Source organism: Amblyomma maculatum, chromosome 1 (assembly GCF_055883805.1).
Source record: "Amblyomma maculatum isolate TAMU_Amacu chromosome 1, ASM5588380v1, whole genome shotgun sequence".
Classification (NCBI taxonomy): domain Eukaryota; kingdom Metazoa; phylum Arthropoda; class Arachnida; order Ixodida; family Ixodidae; genus Amblyomma; species Amblyomma maculatum.
In genome coordinates, this window is record NC_139344.1 from 104,120,500 (window position 1) to 104,145,390 (window position 24,891).

At 44.2% G+C, this 24,891-nt stretch overlaps 1 protein-coding gene across 8 annotated transcripts in view; it reads left to right on the forward strand.

Annotated features, from left to right (window-relative positions):
• Herc4 (HECT and RLD domain containing E3 ubiquitin ligase 4) overlaps positions 1-24,891 on the forward strand; it is a 144,439-nt gene that overhangs the window by 33,529 nt on the left and 86,019 nt on the right. For 5 of the 8 annotated variants that reach the window (XM_084588726.1, XM_084588727.1, XM_084588724.1 and 2 more), the window contains exons 7-9: positions 2,318-2,448; positions 2,915-3,114; positions 21,934-22,116. In XM_084588726.1, the coding sequence (XP_084444852.1) occupies positions 2,318-2,448; positions 2,915-3,114; positions 21,934-22,116 (514 nt within the window). The remainder of the gene's footprint in view (positions 1-2,317; positions 2,449-2,914; positions 3,115-21,933; positions 22,117-24,891) is intronic. The other 3 variants (XM_084588728.1, XM_084588731.1, XM_084588732.1) reach the window with 2 other exon arrangements.

The following is a 24,891-nucleotide window of genomic DNA, read 5'->3' on the forward strand; positions in this document are numbered from 1 at the left end:
TTCTATTCCTTCACAGTGAGGTTTAACTTGATGTAGGGTTTTTAAGCTCAAATGAAGACAAGAGAGGCGACACACACACGCACACTCTCAAGCGCTTCTGTGTGTGTGTGTCACCTCTCTTGTCCTTGTCTTTGCTCTTAAAAACCCTACATCAAGAGCAACTACCAACTCGCCCAACAAAAAGTTTTAGTGAGGTTTAACTGTATCTGCAAGATCTACTTTTATAGGCATTAGAGGTGATGGCATTGAAATAGAAAATGATAATGTGTTTTGTGTTACCGGACATAATAAGTGGTAAAATTAATTTTAAATAATCGTACAGCTAAAGTGACTGGTTGAGTGCATTACCTCTTTCTTCATGCAATGCAAGATGAGAGCTTTCATTGCCACTAAAGGGAGTCAAAATGACGTAACGGCCTTCATCAATTCTTGCTGTTCTCCCTTCCTTGTCATCATCATCTATGCTGTATGTTATTCTACTGTGGTAGCCATTCACTGGGTTCCCATGGCAACTAGCCTCATCTTACGCATTCCTCTGCCTGCATCAGAACCACCTTCATTCATAGTAGGCCTCTTCGGGGTTCTTCCTCTGGTAGGCCCTTTCTGGCCTTTCTCTCTCCCCTCCTCAAGTGGAGAGGGAGATGCCCCTCTGTTCTCTTTGTCACCTGCCAGCCATGACAGGTGGTTTATACATATATGCATAAAGCAGGGTTTCATTTGATGACCAGAGAGGGGGGGAAGGGGAGTGGCGATGTAAACCAAACAGTGACAACACAGCACACGTCTTGAGAAAGAAAATTGACGGCACAGACGGCTGCATAGTTTTTCTTCTTGAATACAGTACAATATAGTTAATTCAGCCTTCAGGCAAAAAGTTCAAATTGTCCGAAAGTTCGAATTATTGAATCGTCCTAAAAAAGCTGCTTTAGGACCGTATACATCATAGTTATTTTAATAAGTGAACACCTGAAATACGGTTGTGTATACATTTGACATAAACTATTTGACAGCGGCAATTTTTACAGATTCATCAAGTGCTTTGCTTTGCGCACATTATTGGGAGTGTGAGCAAAGAGTTGCTCCAAAATTGAAATTATCACCACGGCCCTTTTCGCAGAGCAATGCAGTGGCAATGGTGCCTCATTACGAATTACCCCTTTGTGTTATGGAAATGCTTCATTGCACGAACTATGACCACTGCAGGGAAGCATCCTCAAACTGCAACAGTTCATTATGTTAGAACAATGGAGGAAGCGCGTGGATTGATTCGTGCAGGAGTGTCTGAAATGGCATAATTGTCCACAGTCACAGAATGTTGTCCCAAAGTATAGCAAACTTGAAGCACGAGAGGTGGGCAGTGGTGAGTGTGTGGTTGGAAAGGTGGGTTGTCGGCCTGAGAGGTGGATGGCAAAACCACTGCTGCTCACCGTGGGGAGAACCCTGATATAAAGTAACTTGCAAATTCAATCTAGTGACTGTCCAGTTCAGGATCTTGCGCAAGTCCAAAATATCAGTTGGATACTAATGTTGCAATGGAGAAAAACCGACAAAATGTCTGCTTTTATTTTACTGCTAAAAACAACCGCATACATCGCACCCCTGACTCTGTAACCTGGCTGTAATTCTTTTTGAAAAAGCATGCAAGAGAAAAATTTTAAACACTGACTCAAATGAATGCTTGATGGCACTGCATGCCACTTCAAAAAAAAAAAATAAAATAAAATAAAAAGTAAATGCTGTGTGGAACTGGATGGTTATTTTTCATCTTCCAAGGCTATGTAATTCATTATATCCACCTATAAAAAATTTTGCTTCGTTAAAGGAACCAAAAAATTGTCATTAGATTCTGTTGACTTTCATTTGATTTAAGTGTCATTTAATTAACTAAATCATTAAGGTCTTATGACTGATGCTTTGGATTCCAGGGGAGAATGTAGGGCTATATGGCTTCTATCCTGAAACAATTTTCACTGGAAAAGCAAACAAAAATGTATGTAAACATTATACCTAAAGCTAACACTTCTGGTAGTTGCAGTTGAACAATTGGTCAATATTTTATAAAAGTGCATTGGTGTTGGCTGGAGCAGTACTTCCAGTCACGGGCTTCCACCTCAGTGTGATGTTGGCTTGCGTTTGGTTTGTGAGTCGGCAGAACCGGCAGTTTTTTTCTGAATCTGCTAATTTAGCCAGCATAATTTGATGTTTTGGGAAGTTAACTTACATGCCTTTATGAGCTGTCTTGTGCTGTCAGTCTTTTTTAAAGCCTCGTTTATTACCTTTAGTAGGACAGATTTGCAATTGCATGTTATGTTCACAGGATGGAGGTGTTTTCACATTTGGTGCTGGTACCCATGGGCAGTTGGGCCATGGAGTCAAAGGAAATGAAGTGTTGCCACGGCGTGTCGTTGAGCTGATGGGCACTGCCATCACCCAGCTTGCATGTGGACGGTGAGCATTGTAGCTAGTCAAACAAGACTGTTCTTCCTTTTACTTGCTTCAAGAGTCGCACGGAAAGTGTCAGAGAACTGAACAGAAAAAATGAATTGGTGCCTGCACAAGCTTACCAGTCTGTTATGTTTTCTTACTGGAGTGCAGATAGAAATGCAATGCAAAAAGAGATTGTAGCACTGATTTGGGAAGTCAAAAAACATAAGCATAAATGTCAGATGAACACTGAGTATAGTCAATTGGTGCAGGCACTAGTGTTGTTACTAATGGCACATTTTAGCACTTTTTCAGTGGTTCGAACAGACTAGCCAGTGACTGAGTTTTTGTTTGAAAATTTGTTATCTTATTGCTGTTTTCTTCTTCTGGGCCATCTTAGGCATCACGTTGAAGGAAACTAATGCTCTTATGCTAATGTCGCAGCGTCAATTGTTGTTTCTTACATGTGGATCAACTGTGTACAATGCAGGTGCCACACCGTGGCATATGCTCCCCAGTCAGGAAAGCTGTATATTTTTGGCTTGGGCAAGAGTGGTCAGCTGGGCAATGGAGTACTGGAGTCATCTGCCTTGCCTGTGGCCATACCTGGGCTGTGGCATGGTGTGGCTCACCCTTCTCAGTTAGACAGGCCACCTAGTCCTCGCCCCCAGACATCACGGATGCCTGACGGTGAGTGAATAAAGGGCTATTCTTGTTATTTGCTACTGACCTTTTTTGTTAACATTGTGCACTAAGTTCACATTCACAACTTTGAATCCCGCAGAAACAATTGTTAGGAAGTTTATTGTTAAGAAATAATACATACAAGGATAGCTGAGGAAAGAGCATGCAGTCTGCGTTGCCGGAACTAAACTGCTGTGAAAAGTAGTGGTGCTGTTGTGAAGAAGGCTAAGAATAATGCGGCTTGCACATTCCAGGGCAGTGGCTTACATCATTAATACTGCATGAAGTAGACGTCTTGCACAGGATAGTGCAGCTCATAATTGACTGTACTCTATTTGCATGTCACAAACACACTGCTGACTGATTTTGTGGACGAGACAAGACCCGAGAAATGGGCCAAATAATCGGAACAGTCTGAAAAGTTAGTAAACTGCAAAAAAGCCCCTTTGCTGTAAAAAAAAAAACACTTTAAAAATAGAAAACTTCACCCTGCTTCCTGCATTGTTTGCAAGCGTGATATTTCCTTCATTTTATTCAAGTCAGCGTCAAGCTTTTGTCATGTCTGCCCTACCTCATGTTACCAATAACAAGGTATGAGACATGGCTGCTGGGTTGCCATAAATGCCTCACGAGCCATGCCCCTGCGCCATGCTGCTCTAGGCAGCTGCATGAAGTGAGAATACTGTTTTCTAGGGTAACGATGGTCCCGAAGCCTCAGTGGGAAAAAAGAAAGCTTGCTACTGCACCCCCACACCTATGTCCCCCCTTGTTCCTTCCACCACTTGTGGGGTCTAAGCAACGATGGATGCTGTCCCATTTCAGCATAATCTCTTGCTCTGTTAGTCATGTCTGTAGGTATGGAGGAGTATGCCACAAGGTTGCTGCAGGAAGAGAATTCCAATAAATCGAGCAGAACACTGAGGTACAGATAGCCAAGCCTGTTCAAGCCAATTTGGCTGGGTGGTGCCTTTCACGGCAGCCGAGGGCTGCTCATTTGGGACTGTGATGCCCACTCATTCCTAACTTGGGTCAAAAAATGAACTCTGTAGAAAAAAAAAAAACTGGCTCCACAGCAATGGTGACGTCTGTTTTTAGTCTATTTTCCTCTGGGGTCCGAAATATTGGTCATAAATATGTACATGACCTTAAGAAGTGCCAATAGTTCCTCTGGAAAGTCCGAAATATTATACTAGTCTGAAAAATTGGTTGGCTTTTATTAGTCCAAGGTTCAAGATTGTAACAGTGCACATTATCCTTGTCTTGTGCTTTGTATGACTTCTTACAGCACTCGTGCTATAAAGAATTCAGTCTGTATTGAAAGTTTTGTAAGGACATAAAGCCAGGAAAACAGCTTAAGTTGTGCAAAACTCGAGTTGTCGATTATTGAGAGAAAATATATTAAAAGTTCAGCAGTCTTTAACTCGTAGCTGTTTGTATGCTGCTTCTCATGAGTTAATGCCGAAAGAAAACATGCATTAGCACTTTCTCTCGAGCATGCTCTTGAGTCACATTTGGCAGGCGCTGCTGATGGTGAGCAGTGGTGGAAGTACATACTCGTTTTTTCTCCTGTGTAATGTTCACTGACCTAGGCAGTTATTACGTGTGATGAGGATTGAACAGTTGAGAAAATTCTATCTTCAAATTGACTTTTGTTGACTTTTGATAAATTCAAGCCATGGTGTAGCAAAAATGCAGAGTGCTGTTTCCACAGTCCCGATCACGATGGTCGCGACATAACACGAGGTGCACTCGTTCTGCTTCCGATTGCATATGTGCTGCGAGGTAAGAGTGGCAAAGTGGCATCAAGAGCCACTGCTAGGCAGCACTTGATGCTGATAACACTGAATATAACGAGACTGGCACTGCGAATTTATGCTGAAAATTGTCAGATTGGCACATAATATACGAGGCGAAACTCTGAAATGCGAAAATCGGGAAAAACAGCTCACATTATATGCAGGTTTTTACAGTATGGGCTGAGAAAACTCGAGGAGGGTGGGAGGGGGCGAGCTGGCCATGGTAGGGAATTGGGACTCTGTGGTAATTTATAGTACTTTTGAACATGGATGTATTATGCATGTATGTTATGAATTATTGGCTGTATTACACACCATATTTTTAACACTGTACAGACTGAATATACTTTACTTTAGGCTGGATATATCAAACCCCTCAGTGCCAAGCGCTGCCAAGGCTTCACTGCACTACATGAACAAGTGGTTATGGTGCTGCAAACGTTCACTTCATGGTTCCCACCTTTCTCTTGCAGTAGGCACTTTTACCATTTTATTTCACACTTTCCAACAGCTCTATGGAGAATGTAGTAATTTGTAGGTTCAGTGGCTAGGCTGTCATCGTTCTTTTGCATGTGTCGGGCCTATCATGGATGCATCACCGGAAGTAGTGGGGTGGACAGCTGTTGTCTTGCATTAAGCATCCTGCAGTCACGTTGGCTGTCACAGAAGTGGTGAAAACTGTGGCAACTTTCTTCTCGTCATTTTTCTACATGTCCCCGCCGGGGTGGCGCAGTGGTTACAGCACTCGACTACTGTTGCCAAGGACGCGGGATCGAATCCCGTCCTCGGTGGCTGCTTTTCGATGGAGGCGAAAAGCAAGGCGCCCGTGTGCTGTGCGATGTCAGTGCACGTTAATAAACCCCCAGGTGGTCGAAATTTCCGGAGTCCTTCACTACAGCGCTCACCAGTATGGCTTACTGTTCAGGGCATTCAGCTGCTGATCCTGAAGAGACAGGTTCGATCCTGGTGAATAAGTAATGTCTTTAACACAAGGTGCCCATGTACTATATGCGTTAAAGGACCCAATGCAGGTTAAAAGGACCCCAAGTGTTCTAAATTACCAGAGGCCTCCAATGTAGCATTTTTCATAGTCAATGTTGCTTTGGGATGGGGAAGCTACCCTAACTGGCATTGGCATTCAGGTTTTCGCAGTCTCCAGAGTCACTGTGAACACCTTCAAAATTGCGCTAAATTGATGGAAGAGGTCTCCACATTTTCTAGTTGAGGTCGCAATTGCTGTCTCTCTGTCTTCCTGGCTGCTGTTTCCCTAGGAAACAGGCTCTTGTTTCTTTTGTCCTCACCTCATGACATTGGCACTTGCCACTATCCCCGTTTCCGGTATAGTGCTTTAGAAGACTAGGCTGACGACCAGAGCCAGAGAGCGGGTCGCTTTTGCGATGACTGCCACTGGCTTCCAAGAGAGGGTGCGACGTGCAACATGGTAGCTATGTTTGCCACCTGGCACATAGTGGGTGCAAGAATACTAGGGCTACACCAGAGCTACATGCATACCTGCCAAGCTTTACGATTTTATCGTAATGTGCTTCATTTTCAGTGCTTTCTTACGAGTATCATAGTGCCCACTCTCATTTTACGATTTTTCTCGATTTGTGTGTTGATTAAAAAAAGGTAGCAGGGTTAGACCGAGTAAACGTGCGAAAACGCGAACCCAGCTGGTTTTATGCCACGTGCGCCATCTCATGGCGGGTTGTGTACTCTGCGGTGCATTTTATTTGTTTGCCACATCCCTTGTTGGTACCTCTACTCCAATCAGATCAGTTCAGTCAGTTCAGTTCAGTCGTTCAGTCGTGTCCGACTCTTCGTGACCCTATGGACCATGTCACGCCACGCTTCCCGGTCTCTCACTATCTTCCTAACATCACATAACTTCATCTACAGTGCCTCGAGGATGCCATCTAACCATCGCGTTCGCTGTCTACCCCTTCTCCGGCAACCCTCAACCTTTCCCAACATCAAATCTTTCTCCAGCGACTCCTCTCTTCTCATCAGATGACCAAAGTAGCTGAGCTTTACCTTTAGAATTTGACCCTCCAATGAGCAGTCAGGGTTTATGGTTGACAATATCGACTGATTTGATCTTCTGGCAGTCCAAGGAACTCTCAAGAGTCTTCGCCAGCACCACAATTCAAACGCGTCAATTCTTCGGCGGTCAGCCTTTTTCACAGTCCAACACTCGCATCCATACATCACAACTGGAAAGACCATAGCACGAGTTATACAGATCTTGATTGGCAGACTAATGTCTCTGCTCTTTACTAGGCGGTCAAGGCTAACCATTGCTCTCTTTCCCAGAAGCAGGCGTCTCCTAATTTCATGGCTGCAGTCTCCTTCCGAGGTGATCTTGGAGCCCAAGAACAGAAAATCTGTCACTGCTTCCACTTCTTGTCCCTTGATGCTCCAGGACTTGATAGGGCAAGACACCATGATCTTTGTCTTTTTAATGTTCAGTTTAAGCCCAAACTTCTCACTCTCTTCTTGTACGCACATCAGAAGTCTCTTGAGTTCCACTTCACTTTCTGCCATTAAAGTGGTATCATCTGCATATCTAAGGTTGTTGATACGTTCTCCAGCAATCTTCACTCCAGCTGAAGACTCGTCCAGACCGGCCTTCCTCATGATGCACTCTGCATATAGGTTAAATAGGCAGGGCGACAGTATGCAGCCTTGCCTCACTCCATTCTCAATCGGAAACCAATCAATAAGACCATGCCCAGTTCTGACTGTGGCCTCTTGCCCTTCATACAGGTTCCTGAGGAGACAGATGAGGTGAATTGGAACTCCCATCTTTTGGAGAGCTTGCCACAATCTGCTGTGATCTACGCAGTCAAACGCTTTCGCATAATCAATAAAGCAGAAGTAGATGGGTTTCTGGAACTCTCTTGCTTTTTCCATGATACAGCGAAGGTTGGCAATTTGGTCTCTAGTTCCTCTGCCCTTGCAAAACCCAGCTTGCACGTCCGGAAGCTCCCGATCCACATACTGCTGCAGCCTACCTTGGAGGATTTTCAACATCACCTTGCTAGCATGCGAAATAAGCGCGATCGTGCGGTAGTTGGAACAATCTTTGGCACTGCCTTTCTTTGGAATGGGGATATAAACTGACCTCCTCCAATCCTGTGGCCACTGCAGGGTTGTCCAAATCTTCTGACATAATGTATGCAGAATGTTAACAGCGTCATGGTTGAGGTTTTGAAGCAACTCAGCTGGAATGCCATCAATTCCACTAGCTTTGTTCTTAGCAAGGCTGGCTAAGGCCCATTCAACTTCTCTCTTCAGGATGCCCGGCTCGAGATCAGTAGTCACAACCGTCTTATATTGGGTTTGCACATTCGGGTCCTTCTTGTACAGTTCTGTGTATTCCTGCCACCTCTTCTTTATCTCTGAGGCTTCAGTGAGGTCCTTGCCTCGTTTGTCCTTTATCACTCCCAGCTTCCTTTGATATCTTTGATTGTCTTATACGGAGCTCTTGTGTTCCTTAATTGGCTGTTGTCCTCAACTGCTTGGCACTGTATGTTCAGAAAGGCATTCTTATCTCTTCTTGCTATTTTCTGAAAATGCGCATTGAGAACCTTGTATCTTTCTCTTTCCCCCATAACTTTTGCCATCCTCCTTTCCTCAGCTATTTGCAAAGCCTCTTCAGATAACCAGTTTGCTTTCTTGCATTTCTTTTGCTTTGGAACTACCTTAGTAGCAACTCCTTGTATTATATCACGAACATCAGTCCACATCTCTTCGGGCTCTGTCTTCTGGATCTAATTCTTGAAATCGATTCCTCACTTCCACTGCATATTCTAATGGAATTTGATCCAGATCATACCTGAAAGGCCTTCTAGTTTTCTGCGTTTTCCTCAATCGAAGCTTAATTTTGGCAACTAGAAGCTTATGATCGGTGCCACAATCGGCCCCAGGCCTTGTTTTTACTGCTTGTATAGCGCTTCTCCATCTCTGCTGGCAAAGAATATAATCGATCTGATTCCTGTACAGACCGTCCAGTGAAGTCCATGTGTACAGGCGCCTCTTGTGCTGTTGTAAATGAGTATTCGCTATGGTCAGGTTGTTTTCTTGACAAAACTCTACTAGCCTCTGCCCAGCTTCATTTGGCTCACCAAGACCGAACTTGCCTATAATTCCGGATATTTCTTCACTCCCGACCTTAGCATTCCAGTCTCCTATGAGAAAAACGACGTCTGATGATGGGGTACGGTCTAAAAGGCATTGTAGGTCCGCATAAAATCTCTCAACGTTCGCTTCTTCAGCAGTAGTGGTCGGTGCATAGATCATGCACCGACCACTACTTATCAGATCTTGTCCGTTCAATAAAGTACGGCTACATCGTCATCGCGATCGTTGACTTTTTGGCTAGCCGAGGCCATCAAGCTGTTAGTTAGGTTTACTGTGTTGGCAGCGTAGTTGCTGCAGGTGTGATTGTGAGATGTCTACAAGAAATACTTTCAAGTGTTCATGCCCAAATATTCAACCGATTTTTTGTGCATACAAAAATATAGCAAAGGGGAAAGGTACGCTTTCTGCACCTACTGCTGCTTGATGTGAATATTGCGCATGCCAGTCATCAGGAATTTCTGCTCCATCTCAGTACAAAGAAGAATAAGGATTTAGCGAGTATCGTTGACACCAATGATAAGATTAGTGGGCATTTTAATTCTGAAGTGGACCAAGCCACTATTCGAGCCGAGTGTCTCTTCATGGCTTTTCTGATCGAGTAAAAGTAACCATTCAGGAGTGCATAGACGAGCAGGGCACTCTGTTGCTAGTCTTCAGGACATTGATCATACTTCATACTTTCAAGTATGATAAGCTCTCAAAAGTTATGTTAGGCATTCTCACTCTCCCACGCAGTAATGCAGAGTGTGAAAAAGTGTTTAACAAAGTGAAGAAGACGTGCACCAGGTTTTGCTCCTCCATGTCAAAAAGGGGCCTAGAACAACTGTTAATTGACAAATAAAAGGAGTCTGGAGTTTGTCACAATCAGGTGTTCGACAAGGACTTCCTGCGGAAGGCAAAAGCAGTAACCTCTTCAGTACTGTCCCAGCCTTTCACTTCAAATACGTCTTTTTGAAGTTTTGTTTGCGTGAATTTTTGGAACTCTAGTTTAGACTGCTCTGCTTTTGTCATTCAAAAAAGATTAGTATTTTTTGGCATCCTCTATAGTAGATTGAGCACTGTGCGGTTGGCAGGTCTGTACATGGTTCTCTATGGGGCTATTTTCACTCGTTATTCAATCGTTGGAACAGTTAACAATGGGCTACTTTATCTGACTGTTTGAATAGATCTCTGTAATTTTTTATACGATTGTGTGCAGATGCCATGCAAGCAGTGAGTGGTGCTTATATTACTGTTCGATACTGGTGTACAGCCACATACTGCTGACATAAGTCTGGAGGCATGGTCTTCAAGAAAACCTAGTATTCTGTAGTTCTTTTTTGCTGTTTCAGAATAAAGATTGTTACTGAGAAGCACAATTTAATTGTACTAAAAGATGAGGACAGCAATATATATATACATGTGAACTGCAGTTTGACTATTCTTTCAGTTAGCGGCGTGGCTATGGTCACCTTTTCTTAGAGCTTGTGATTATCAGTACATGATTGAAGTATTGTCTTACTAAATCCTCTGTGATCTTTATACATTTTCCTAATCTGTCTTTCTTATTGTACCCTGATGTGAACACAGGCACTGTACAGCCACGGATAGAATAATGATAATTGCATACGCTATGCATTAGACATCAATTAATTTTTGTTAGATAATGCATCAGAAGGTTTTCACCGCCAGTGCATGATGCATACCTGTTGGCATGCAACTGTACGTCTTGAGAAGGTTCACATATACAGTCGAACCCGGATATATCGAACTCGAAGGGGATCGCGAAATAGTTCGATATATCGATAATTCGATATACAGAAATCGGCTTGGGACGGCACTTACGATGCGAAAAAACGATACCGTATTTGTCGCGTAATCAACTCACTCGCATAATGAACCCACCCTCCACTTTTGCACTCCAGAATTTGGAAAAAAAAAGCGTTAAGGCCAGCTCGCTCACATGCAAGCGATTAAGCGATCTCAGCGACGAGCGGCAGCGATAGAGCAAAAAAATTTCCAACTTGTTGGAACTGCGTCCCTCTGCCGTTCGAGCAGCCACCCCGGCAGCTCGAAAGAAGGTTTCTGTGTCGCCGCGGCAGAAATCGCCAGCGTTTTGGCTTGCATGTCGCACTCCGTTTCGGTCGTCTCATCCACAGCTCATTTCTTGGCAGCGTGCCAAGATGCTGCGCAGCGATAACGTCGCAGCGCGTTTATCTTTTGATAGCTCCTGCTGCGGCGGGGAGCGAACTTGGTAGACTGCCCGTGATGGCTTGATTGCACAAGCGTGGTTCGATTTATCACGCCGCGCTTGGAGCGGGCTAGTCTGCTGCCACAAAATCATTGAAAAGCGTGATAAAGTGGCTGCAAATGCTGTTTGAAGCGAAAAACGCTAAAAGCCGGTGTCATGATCGCAGCTGACCGCGTGCTTTCGTTGATTCATACATGCAGGGATAAACGGCTCCCGCAAAAAAAAAAAAAAAAAAAAAAAAAAAAAAAAAAAAAAAAAAAAAAACGCTTCGTAACGTCCTTAAGCGTGACCCGCATGGAGCGTTTTTCCGGGCGATTCGCCGGCGTCGACGGCGGCGGAGCATTTTTTTGCCGCCGGAGAGGACGATTTTGCCAAATCGTCAGGATCTGGCTGAACAGATAAAAACGCCGACGACGTGCCGACACCGGAAGTCGGCAGCGGCAGAGGGCCAATGAGAGCCGGAGCAACCGCCATGTGATTCCGGTTGAAGCCACGCCCACGACGGCTGAGAGAGAGAAGCTCGGGAGAGCGGAAAGAACGACGGGTATAGTGAACTAGAATACTTTCTAGTGGCGTGAACGGAAGGAAAATGGGCGCCTCTTGCATGCCGGATGCCACTGACCGCCGCTGGTGGCGCTGCAGTTACGTTTGCTAGTAAGGCTCCTCCATTTTTTTGGAGGAGCCTTAGTTAACTAGGACCGCGCGCGCGTCTGCAAAGGGAAGTCAAGGCTTGGCGCGCTGTGCAATCTGCACGTTCTTGCAATTTTGCCCTCGAACTTTAAGTTCTGCCTTTCATCACAACAACTAAGACATCTCAGCGCTTCAAAAGCACCATGTGCAGTTCGAAATGGCCAGGAAAAAGACCAACTCGCACTGTTTTGCTCCGAGATGCCGAAGCTCGGCTATCCGGGTGCTCCAGTCACCTTTGTTTGCTGCTCCGAGGGACAACAAACATCGCAGAAAGTGGAAACGAAGCTTGTGAAGGCAGGAAAAGCCTCTCACAGAAGCATCGACAGTGTGTGAGCATCATTTATAGCCGCATCTCATCCTGCTGTGTGACTACGCACATATATGATCAACGGCAGAAGTGAGGATATACCGTGTGAAAAGCCATCACTGGCACCTGATGTGGTGCCTATACACTCTTGCCGGGTTGTTCGGCATGTATTACCGTCAAACCCGTAAAGCCAAGGCTGGATGTGGGCAATATTGATGTTGCAGAGAGTTGTGCTCAGTGCAGATTCTTGCTATTAAGCCTGTGACACCAAATGATAGCCGACATATTTTATACCGCGTGTCCAAGCTAACTTCAGCCAAGGGTTAAAAATAAACCATTTGAGATGGGCCAAAGAGACCGCTTGCTGACAGCCACCTGGCGCACCAGGTCTGAACAAAACAAAGACTTCGGGGAAGAAAGCTTCGACTGTTTGCGTGATCTCGAATACTACCACTGGCTCAATAAAGCAGACAGCTGAGATTAAATTAAATTCAATTCTGCATAGTCATGGTATGTCCTTGGATCTCTAGCTGATACATTTATTTAATCATTTATTCATCCTTCATATCATACCCTACTGATGCCCTAAGACAATAAATATCGATAAAAAAAAAACGGTGCAGGCAATTTTTCATTTTGCAATTCTAATTTACTAAGTATTTCTTTCAAATAAATGTGATTTGCAAAGTTGGGGAGGCCCTTCTGAAACCCCCATTTCATTTATTCCCGATAAAGAAAACCTCACGTGCATAGTTTTTCGCACCTCTTTGAAAGCCCGCGAAATAAAAAAAAAATATCACGTGACTGACGCATTCATGCGCTACGATATTGTGGTGCTCTCACCCGTGCATGGTTTGAGTGACAGAAATTAGTAGCGGCCGTGACTCAACAGCCCAGTCTCAATACAGGCTGATAATTTTTGTATTTCGCGGGCTTTCTTTAGAGCTTGGAAAAACGATATGAGGCTTTCTTTATCGGAAATAAATGAAATGGAGGTTTTAGAAGGCGCTCTCAAATTCTGCAAACCCAGTTATTGTCTAAAGGAAATAGTTAGTAAATAAAATAATTACTAATTACTTAACTTCAAAATAAGAAATTGCCTGGGGTGAGTCACTTGGCTGGCAGCTGTATACAATTGTGGTCTCTCTATCCTACCTCAAACTAACTGTGAGAAAGGCTTTAATCTTTTTTTGAAAAGAAAAAGATAAGTTACATCTATTAAACTTTGCTAATTTTACTAATTTTAAGGACAACAGAGGCCTTTTGTACCCTTCAAGTGATACCAGTTTGTGGCTGACCTTGAGAATGTGTTTACAACCTGCTTCAGCCTAAATTCAAGCAGACAGCTTGTACTCAGTATATGCTACTGGCCAAGCAAACCTGCTAACTTGGGTGCTCTGACCACTGTCAAATTGGTGCAGCTGAAATCACTGCTTAACTACCCGCACACACTTTTTCACAAAATGCGTTAACCAGTGCAATGTCAAGCTTCAATGCACCTGAAGATGAGCAAATGGATGTTCTTAGGACTGTTTGTGTAGTCAATAATTTCACAAAACAACTCATTTTTGATGGCTTTTGTCCCATGCACTCAAATAAAATAAAACAGAAGCCTTGTCAAGTACCTAAACAAAACTGCTCTGCCCTCCTCATGTATGTCTTTTTGGCATATATGTTATGCATATGAGATGATGAAAGGATTTTAACACCTGGCTTACAGCGGTGATTTATAACAGATATTGTTGCTGTGAACAGAGAATAATGGTGACGCCACAGAATATCGCCGGCTTCGTTTAAAAGCGTAGAAATTTTTTTTTTCATGACCACTTTGTCAAAAAAAAAAAAAAAAAAAATGTAACAGCCTGAAGCTGCTCCTCACTTTACCAGTTGGCAAATTTCCTAACGCTAAGCAGATATAGCACTAAAATGAGCATTCCTGGTTACCAGTGGATACCGAATAGCACAGTGTAATATAATCATCATTATTGGCTAAAGGAAAGTTACTGCGGCGTGGTTGGAGAGATGCGAGAACCCGTGCATGCGCACGATGCCTGGCCACTCTGCTACCAGTCTGCTGCTGACAGCTGAGTTGGCTCTGTAATAAAGCGGGCTCTGCAGGGCTCAGAAAAATGCCTGTCCCGTACAAATTAATGTGCTGTAATGATTTACAGTGCGCGATAACTCGTCGCGCATGAGCTGTAGCAGACGCCAGTGAAATAAGAGCGCTTTCACCCTAGTGCAACGGCGAAAACTCGAATAATGTCGAATGAAACGCCTTCTGTTATAGGTGGAGGTCCACATACGTCGGCATAGGGAAAAAAATCACCACTTTTACTGAATAGGCGCACAAAAGCATTGGTACTATGTCGCACTATTGCAAGAAAGCATTGAAAAGTCGACTAGAAGATGTTGCAGTGGCGCCATCTGGCGGTGTCAGTGAAAAGCGGCGTGCCGGAGCGCCGTCGTTCGCGCCACTAGAAAGTATTCTAGTTCACTATAACGACGGGGGTTTGGCGCTCCGACGGCGCCGAGAGTTTCGGGTTTCTCAGCCGAAACGGCCGAGCAGCAATGTAGTCTTTCGTAGTCGCGGGGGCGCACGAGGCGACGACAGCAAGGTCCGGGCATCGGGCACCGTGCATTTCCTTTTTTTTTTTGGTTTTTTAGGTTAGAGTTCGGTGAAGGTGGGCCGTCCGCTGGGGCCACGAGTGTTTACGCTGAGCTCGGAGGTTGTTTATGAGCTGCTAGCCTTGCCAGCGGACCTCTGATACCTCCCTTGTGCTATGGCTTCTGCATTTAGATCCATAGCTGTTGGAAGTGATGCCTTGCCTGTTTTCTTGACTCACCTGACCCAGAAGAAAGAGAGGAAACCACAACTTGAAGCTTGCGGCGACAGGGAAAACAAGATGTTCGCGACCTTCTACGCACGGCCGGATGGGGGCGCGTGCGTCGCGCAACTGGGCGGCAAAAAAAACGCCGCTCGACTGACTGCTGACCATGCGGGAGTGAAATCGTCGACGCCGGCGTGGGCGTCGGGCGTGCAACGCGTTTCGGCGTTTTCGCGTGCAAAAAACGCTCCATGTTGGCCACGCTTTCGCTATGCCGCGCGTACAGCACAACTAGCAAAACGATAAAAGCAAACAACTCTCGCAAAAAAAAAAAAAAAAAAAAAAAAACATCTGCCGTTTCTTAACTTCTGCAGGCGCCATAGCCTCAGTCGAGCCGCCGCGCGCAGAGGGTTTGCAACACACGCCGGAGAAAGCGTCCGACGTTCTGTCTGAAAACGGGCTGAGCTGGATTGGCGCATGCGTAGCGCGTGCTACTGCGAACAAAGGCCGGGAAAGAGGAAAGAGAGAGTATGCTCGGCAAAAGAATGGGCACACCCTTGCGCTTCGCTCTATCGCGTTTTTCCCCTCTCGTTCCCACCGGTTCCAAGGTATATGTACTATGGTAGCGAAGGCTCCATAGACGCCCATACGTACAAAACATGGCGGCTTATGGGCTCCAGCGACCAATGAAAATTGGGGGGCCATGACGTCAAATGACGTCACCCATACGTTCACTTTGGCGCGAATTATAAGCTTTTTTTTTTTAAACCTCCGCGTTGCATTGACGAGCCTGCATTTTTTGAAGGTTGTTTCCTTTCAGCGCGCGCCAACCTTTGCCATCTAAATGAACTCGAGTTTGTTGTTTACGCCCTTGTTTATAAGCAGTTGCTCCAGCACAATGAAAGTGGTTGGCAAAGGTGGCGGCATAGAAAGGCAGCAACACTTCCAAATAGAGACCACGCATGCCAATTCATAATACAAATACTGCTGCAAGTCATGCAAGTACTTTGGCCATTTACTTTGTCCCTCAGCACAGTAAGGTGCGGTCCAGAAACACTGGTGCAACGGAGCAGTCGGGCCCAGTTCGCCACAGAGTATACCAAGTGAACAATTATGGTTTTCATGTTCATGGTTTATTGCATCAACCAATAAAATACAGCAACAAATCACAACGATAAAAATGCATGTCGTTGACAGCACAAACAGTAGCGCCGTTTAAGCGCGCTAATCATCTCAATGATCACAGCTGAGGCATAGAAAAGGCTTGAAGTAACTGCCACAAAACATCACCAGATATGAAACATGCATGTACAGAAAACAAAGCTATGACAGCTGCAATTGAAATAAAAATGTCATGAATTAGTAGGTGCATCAAAACATACGCGGAGCATAGAGCACTGGGATCACTCTTCAAGTTTAAATTCTTCGGAAGAAATTATACAGCAGTTTTCAAGCAATTTCAAGGTCGCACCAGTCCAGACAGCTTTAGAATCAACAAACGTGCTTAACACAGGAGCATTAGAGCATACATTGAGTCTATGCGCGCAACCTCCAGATCTGCTCACCGGTGAAAGTCAGCCAGGAAGCGGTAAGACACCGACGGTTGAGCCCACGCTGTCGCAACGTGCCACAGGACATCGCTTCCTCACTTTGTGCGGGCTCATCTTGCGACAAAAAGCTAAGCGCAATACACTGCTGTAAAAAGACTTCGCACTGCCCGCACGACGAAGGGGACGAAACCAAAAAACACGGCTGCAGGGAAATATTAAATCTCACCAAACGGCGACAGAGCAGCGACCAGCAAGGACGTCAAAATCTTCGCGAAAGGGACATTTTCAGACTTTCAAACTAAATTACGCTTTCACGGGCGCACCAAGGCCCGCACCACGGCAGTTCGTGATGAGCAGCAGACAGCTATAAGAAACCGTTTCGTGCTTCGTCAGCTTCGTTATCTCCGTTGCCTTGGTTACCTCTGGCAGCGCCTCCTGACCGATGCAACATCAAGGGGCTGGGGCGATAAGAGTGTTGCAAGATCTTTTAAAAAAGTTAAGAATGTATTTATAAAATACCTTACCTCATGCACAAACGAAGTTATCAAAATGTCTATCTTTTTATGTTGATTGATACGTTTTAATTTGTAGTAATATAATTTCCTAATCTGAGTAGTTGGCCCCTCGACCTGTGGCTATGCTGCGGTACCGCTGAACCGCTTTTGGGCCCAGCCTTCGCCACCATTCTACTTCCGCCATGCCGGTTCTCTCTGGTTCATTCACGCACGTGGCTTGCAAACGTCGCGTGCTGGCGCGCAGGAAACGATAACCGCAGATGCGCGCGCCTTTGGGGAAAGGGCGCGGCGCTGCCCTAGCCGAACTGTCCCCTCTCATTCCTTCCGCGCGTGGCTTGAAAACGTCACGCGGCAATCGGCCAAGGGTGATGCGATCGTCTTTGGGGAAGGCACACTTTCCAGTGCGTGGTGCGGAGTTCGATATATCGAACGACCAGTGAAATTGAGTTCGATATATGACGTGGCTTTCCTATACTTTTACATGGGATTTTCAAGGGGATATTCCGTGAGTTCGATATAACCAAAATTCGATATATCCGGGTTTGATATATCCGGGTTCGACTGTATGTGCATTCATTAATGCAGTCATTTAAACAACTGCAGTAAATACCAGCAAAAAATAATGTGTGCAGCCGTATGAACAAAAGCTTGTGGGATGCAGATACCGGAAAAATTTGATTCACTTCTGCACACTACAGCAGGTGAAAATCTCAACTAGTGTAACTCCCAGTCCATACTAGTGTGTTTCCTCTTGGCTCACTTGATTCTGACTGGAACTCAACTGAAATTTTTTTTCACCTTGAGATTGGATGCATTTAGAACTGATATTTGCATGTTACATTCTCTAGAACAAATACCAGCATACTGGCTGGCGAGGCAATGCAGTCATGATATTTCCTGCAAGCCCACATCGAACTTCTACCTGTGGCTGTGCACATGGGTCAGGAATTTATTCTTGATGAAGCAGTGAAAGAGCACTGAAGTCATCAGCATATATTTGCTGGCGGACATATATATGGTCCAGCTGCACAAGTGAAAAGAAAAGGACAGGAAAATGGCAAGATGATAATGGGAAAAATGAAACGTCACTTTAAATTAAGGGAATGGCGAATATGTCTACTTAGGACAGGTAGTAACCGCAGATCCGGACCACGAAAAGGAAATAACAAGAAGAATACGATTAGGATGGAGCGCATTTGGCAAGCACTCGCAGGTTATGACTAGCAGCTTACCAGTATCGCTCAAGAGGAAAGTATACAACAGTTGCATCTTGCCTGTACTCACCTATGGGGCTGAAACGTGGAGGCTAACCAAGAGAGTTCTACTTAAGTTGAGAAAAACCCAGAGGGCTATGGAACGAAAAATGGTAGGGGTAACATTAAAAGATAGAAAGCGTGCAGAGTGGGTCAGAGAAATAACTCAAGTTACCGACATTCTAGTAGAAATTAAGAAGAAGAAATGGACATGGGCAGGACATGTAGTGCGAAGAGAGGATAACCGATGGTCGCTGAGGGTAACAAATTGGATTCCAAGGGAAGGAAAGCGTAGCAGGGGGCGGCAGAAAGTTAGGTGGGCGGATGAGATTAAGAAGTTCGCAGGGGTCAAGTGGATGCAGCTAGCACAGAACCGGGTTAAGTGGAGAAATATGGGAGAGGCCTTCGCCCTGCAGTGGGTATAATCAGGCTGATGATGATGATGATGATACATTATTCAGAGTGCACACTCAATTGAGTATACAGTTAAACCTGGTTATAACGAAATTGTAAAATGTCCGCGATTTTTCACTGCATCCAGGTTTTTGTTATATGCAGTTTTCGCGTCAAGACCCAAAAGGACAATCCGTAACGAAAACCAGATTAAGAATTGATTGTAAGGGAAAGCACCTTGAAAGTATTTACAGTAAATCGGAATTATTCGAAGTGGTAGAAGCAGTGAAACGTTTTGCGATTGCGCTGTGAGAGCGGCATCACAGTGTTGGCAGCATCTTCCACCTCCGCCACTGCTCATGCAATGCGTCTGAGGGTGCGGGAAAGGAGGTTGGAGGAGGAATCAGTTTGGCCTGCTACCGTTTTGCGAGAGCCTGCCAGCAACTGTGTGGCAGCGATGGTTGCACACTGCTCGCCCTGTGTCTTTTTTCTTCATTTTGTTATTTTTCACTCTTTTTAAGCTTGAAGTATTGTAGGACCACATTCTGAAAGCGGAAGCAGCAGAGACAGCTATGTGTTTGCCACGTAGATGCACCGGTGGCGTTAAAACATGGCTCATTGTATCAACTGCGGTCGCTTGTTATCATAGATGCTCCTTTCATGTCAGTTCATGACGATGAGAAGATATGTGCGCAAAAAAGACGATTACGCCCCCCCACCAACTCGCCCAACAACGTATCCTGCAGATGTCAGTTCATGTTTTATCACTCTGAAACTTACGGGGTTCTGGCAAATTTTTATGATTCAGCACTAGCTAAGGGACAGTTGGCGCTGCGAGTTCGTTATATTAAGGTCAATTGCTACGACATGTTCGTTACATAGAGTTTTCAGATAGATGAACTTCAATAGGAGCGCCATTGGGGAATTGAAAAATTTTTTAATATCGAGGAATTTGCTACATGGAGATTAGTTACAGAGAGGTTTAACTGTACTAGCTTTCTGTGTCATCTTGAGCCCCTTAATTCTGTGTGCCTTTGCCTTTTAAATATGTGTACGTGTTAGTATGGCGGCCACTTCTTTCTGGGGATGTTCTCATCTTTAGTTTTATTTTTTCTGTGTGCTTGTAAAGACATGCGGTAATTTGCACAGTTGTTTCCAAATTAACCGAGGCAGTAAGAGTCCCATAAATAACTCACACAGAGCTCTAATGTGGTCGCAGTGTTTTGTGGTACATTCGGTGAAGGGTATGGACATAGAAACTGCGGAGGCAACTCTTTTTTTCTCCACTTTTCTTAATATAGAAAATATGTGACAGGCCTGGCTGTAGAAGTTAGTAGGATCAATGCAGTTTTCGAAGTTCTGTTCTAGCTGTACTGGTAGGGCCTCATAGCCATTTCCTTCAAGAGGGCCTTGAGATCTTTGGTAAAACAGTAAGGGGGAAAACTGGCTTCTTCCACCTGGTTCATTTGCGATTTGAAGTTCTCTCCTTTTGTATGTTCATCGAAACAGGAATTGTAGTGAGCAAGTTTCTGAGTGAGATAATGATGTGCAAATGATCACTGGATTGTAGCAAAACAAGAAACATTACCAGAATGAATACACCTCAATTTGCCTACGTTGCCACGGGCGCATCACTTGGTGTATACAGTTACCATCAGCTACCTCATGTCCAGGTTATCCTTGCGGATATTGCTCATCTTACGCTTTTCTATATGTTTTGCTGCATGTTGGATGAAAGTCGCCTGTTTGCACTCAAGAGCATTATGGGACTTTCTTCAAGTTGTTTTCGCAGGAACCCAACTCCTGTGACGTTTTTCGACAGCATGTTGGTGGTATGGAACAGGAAAAAACCAAAACGAAAAGGGGGTAGACTTGCAGAAACAATAATTTACACCATTAACCAACATTTTTGTTAAAAACAGCCATAAGCAACTTGATATACAACACACCTACAATGAAAAACGCAGACCGCATGGTACCCATCCAGCTGCATCCCATCATAGCAAAAGTGACCTCTTGCTCTCACGTATTCATGGTGCAGTTGTCAGCACCAGTACCTTGTTAGCGACCGAGTGGCAGTGATAGGAATGCAATGCTCATCCTTGACCTTTTTTGCTGCAAAACTGAAAGCTGAGGAGACAGCTGTATTTGGCATGGAAAAGTGGTAATTGCACTTAAGTTCGGTGTTTTGTGATCATTGTGTTCAATCGTTCCAATTGTAGATGTTTCTTTTTTGTTCGCCGTGAAACTTTCATGTTGTTTGGCCAAGTTTCAGGTAATACAGATTTACTTGATACATAGTCGAAGTAGGGAGTTAACTATCTTGAGGTGAACCGCCACACAACCTTCATTATATGCAAGTCACAAATACACATGCTTCGCTGTGGTAGCTCAGTGGTGAAAGTGCTCAGCTGCTTATCTCAAAGACGCAGGTTCAATCCTAGTCATGGCAGCCGCTTTTTGATAAGGGTTTTTGAAAACCAAGGTGGATGTGTACTATGAGATATCAGTGAACATAGAAGAATGGGCTTCAAAATTTGCGGAGCCCTCCTCTACAGGGTCCCTCAAAGCCCAAGTTGCTTTGGAGCCTTAAACCCTATAGACTAAGCCAGTCACAAGCACACACGCTTCAATGCGGGGGGTGTTGGGAGTTTTAGAAACTGTAATATAGAGGAATTTGCTTCATGCAGGTTCAGTACATTCAGGTTTGCCTTTACTTCGTTGTTATCCCAGTGTGTACTAATAGTGCATGTTTGCCAGCTAATTCTTGGTGATGTCCTACTATAGTGCTTTGTAGAGAAGCAATATTGCAAGAAGCACACAGTGTGCTTTTTAGAACTTGGTAATGAAATAGTGATATCAATTTTTAGGTAACGAAATACCTCATCATCCAAGGCTTTAGCTCCTTCACATTCTAAGAAGGCTGGTAAACAGATCACTTGGGTATTGCTTGCAAGTATTTCTGAAGTAAAGGCCCTGATAGTGTGCATTGAGCCTATTACGAAATGAATGTATATATGCGACCAGAGCAACCATGTTTGTGGAAATGCTTGGTACCTTGAGCAATGTTTGTTCATTTGGCTCTTTGGATTGGTCTTGTGGCATGCCCTTTTGTCCAAAAAGAAGAGTCCTTGCCTGTGGAGGGCACATGGCCCACAGGCCACTCTGAAGAAGGGTCTGGCCAAGACCAGCGCACTCTTGGCCCACCTTCTCCTGCTGGCCATGATGAGAGGCTGACCCCTGACGAGGTTATAGCAGCCGACCTGGCCTTGCTGGACACGTCGGATGCTGAGGACACAGAGTCCTGTAAGGAGCTTGATGCCCTTCCTTCCCTCAAATTCTGCAGGCAGTGAAATTCCTCTTCTTCCTGCATCTGTCCTAGCTCTTTGTCACTCATCACTGCTACTTGCTTTTGCCTCTTGACTTCCTTGCTTCCACTGGCATGATATGTGGGTGCACGAGGTATTGTTTTCATACTCAGTGATGGCAGCTCTGGCATGTTGAGTGCTCCAATTTCCTGGTTTTTCCAAGTTTGAGTTTATGGATGGGTTGGTCTATGAAGGAGTCTTATCATATTACTTTTAATGGTTAGTGCAGAGCAAAAACTTCCTAAATTATATAGGGAAGCACATTTTAAGGAGACCATTTTGTTGGTACAGCACTTACACCTAGCTAGTTTAGGTTTAAACAGACTCCAAGCTGGTCCTATATCTAACATATTACCTATAAGGAGAAAGACCTTAAACATGTGGTGAGCAGAACAGATTTATTGAGTTGTGGTGACGGTTGTTACTGCGTGGAAGTCTGCAGAATCAAATGTAGCTGGAGGGAAGGCTCGTGATTTGAGATTGCATTCACTTATTATTTCTTTTCCACAATGTGTGCATATTGTGGTTTGACATGTCTGTTCATGCACCGAGGTCCTGATGCATGCCATGGTTGAGTGCAGTAGAGAGAAAGACTCTTGTGCAAATGTACACTTTGGCTGTTTCCTTTGGATGCATAAGCACTAGATAGTTCTCTCCAATGTGTAGCCATTTTACGTGGTCTGAAGCTTTCCGGCTTGTGCTGCAGAATGCTCTCGTGTCTCTGTCGGCAGGTTATGACGTTGTAAGACCACATGTCAATGGCAGGAACATCTGCAACAGCTGCACTCGTATGCACTGGCAGCCAGGATGGTGCTTTGCCTTGTCAGCACTATGTCAGCCCATGATTTGCACGTTATCAACTTCTGGCAGAGCTACAACAACCACTGAATCAGCTGAGCTTCAGTGCAACTTTCATTGAAGCTCGCTGAATGAAGACCTGCCTGGTTGTGATGTGATTGCTGTCTACACTTCACCATGAACGCAGAATTCAAAGCACTTGATGAAACTATTGAAGGCAGTAAATAATATTTGATGAAAATATATGCTTCATAGCACGCCTTATCATTTTCATGCTGGCAGACTTTCCTCCAAGTAATACGTAGTAATATTTTTGTCTTTTCGAACTCTTAGCATCATGTGCATCTTTAAAACAGAAAGCGTTTCCATGATCCATTGGATGTTTATTTCAACCATTCAACCATTGTGGCAATTGCTAGGAAATATTTTTATACGCCTGGCACTTCAAATTTTTTCTCATATGTAGAAATGAATCATTGGCCTTCGCATTGAAAAGTAACAAATTTTTGTTCATGAGGGCTGGATATGCTATTATGAAAACTCCACTTTAGCTAGTACTATGACTTTGGGAAACCTGTTGTTTTGGCACCAAGCACTTGCAAAAGCTTGCAAGGCCAAGTTGCTTGCTCTATGAGAATGGACGACTAAGCCAAGCTGCCAGGCAGGCGACTCTTCACTGCTTCATCCTCCATTGTGGCTGCTGCACTTGTAGATGGCGGAAGGCATGGTAGAAGGGCTATATAGGCGCTGTGACTGACTGCTCAAACTTGCTGGCTGGTTTCTTGGGCGCTTCTTTTGCTGGCATGTTTTGTCTGGTGCTGGTGGCATGATGGAATGGGAGACGACTCTGAGAAGTTCTGAGAATCCACCCATCCAAAAATGGGTGGATTTGTTGACCGTGTGTTGAATGTTTGTGAGGCCATGACTACATGGTTGCTTGAAGAAATTTGTAGCAACTTTTATTTATTATTTTAACAGTTCTAAAGGTAATTTATTTTGAGCTGTTTAGTTTCTTTTTAAAAACAAATGGAAAGCTTTGTAAAGATGCCTGTTTGTGCTTTATAAAAGCATGAAGGTGAGCGTGGGGAAGAGCACACGCAAACATAACACCTGAAAAGCAGTGCTCTACTACATCCTATGGGTCTCCTCTATCAGCGATGTGCCATTAATGTTTGTTAGTAACTTCAATTTATTATTAGATGAGTGAAGGGTTCAGTTTGGAAAATATGCTTGCTCTGAAATTTTATTTCTTACTTTCTTGCATACGAATTATTGCCTCATTAACAGAGGTTCAGGCTTAAGGAAGTATGTGCATATTTACTAGTTAATCTATTGCATATTATAGCTACAAAATAGATATACTAGTCAATCTATTATTTTCAACATATATGTATATGGTATCAAACTTCCTTTCTGTTAGAGCTCTTGTCAAAGTATGAACGAAAGTTTTGTTAAGGAAAACTGGAACAACAGTGTGAGGAAATGTCTGCAGCAGTGTTATGTTATGAAACATTTGCACAGCCTCTTTATACTATAAGCAAGTTGAGCGTTAACATAATGGGATATAATGTGGATGCTTCCAGTTGGTTTAAGCACACTCTCTATCAGTTTGTCCTTTGCTCTAGCTGATATCTAAGCATAGTATACTTTGCCTTACATGCCGGGCTTGTTTGTTGGCGTTTCATGGAAAGTGTAAACCATTGGAGGGCAACATGGAACCAGCGTAATATGGCACATCAATCGTGAACATTCTATCACTAAGTCTGTGCATCACATGTGTGTAAAGTAGGTACAGAGTGAAACAAGCATTTGTGGTTTCCTGTACTGTAAGTACTTTCTACCGGTACGGAGGCACCTGCCATAGTATTTTACCAAATTGAGCACCCTTGTTATGCTGTCGCTGCAGACAGAAGTG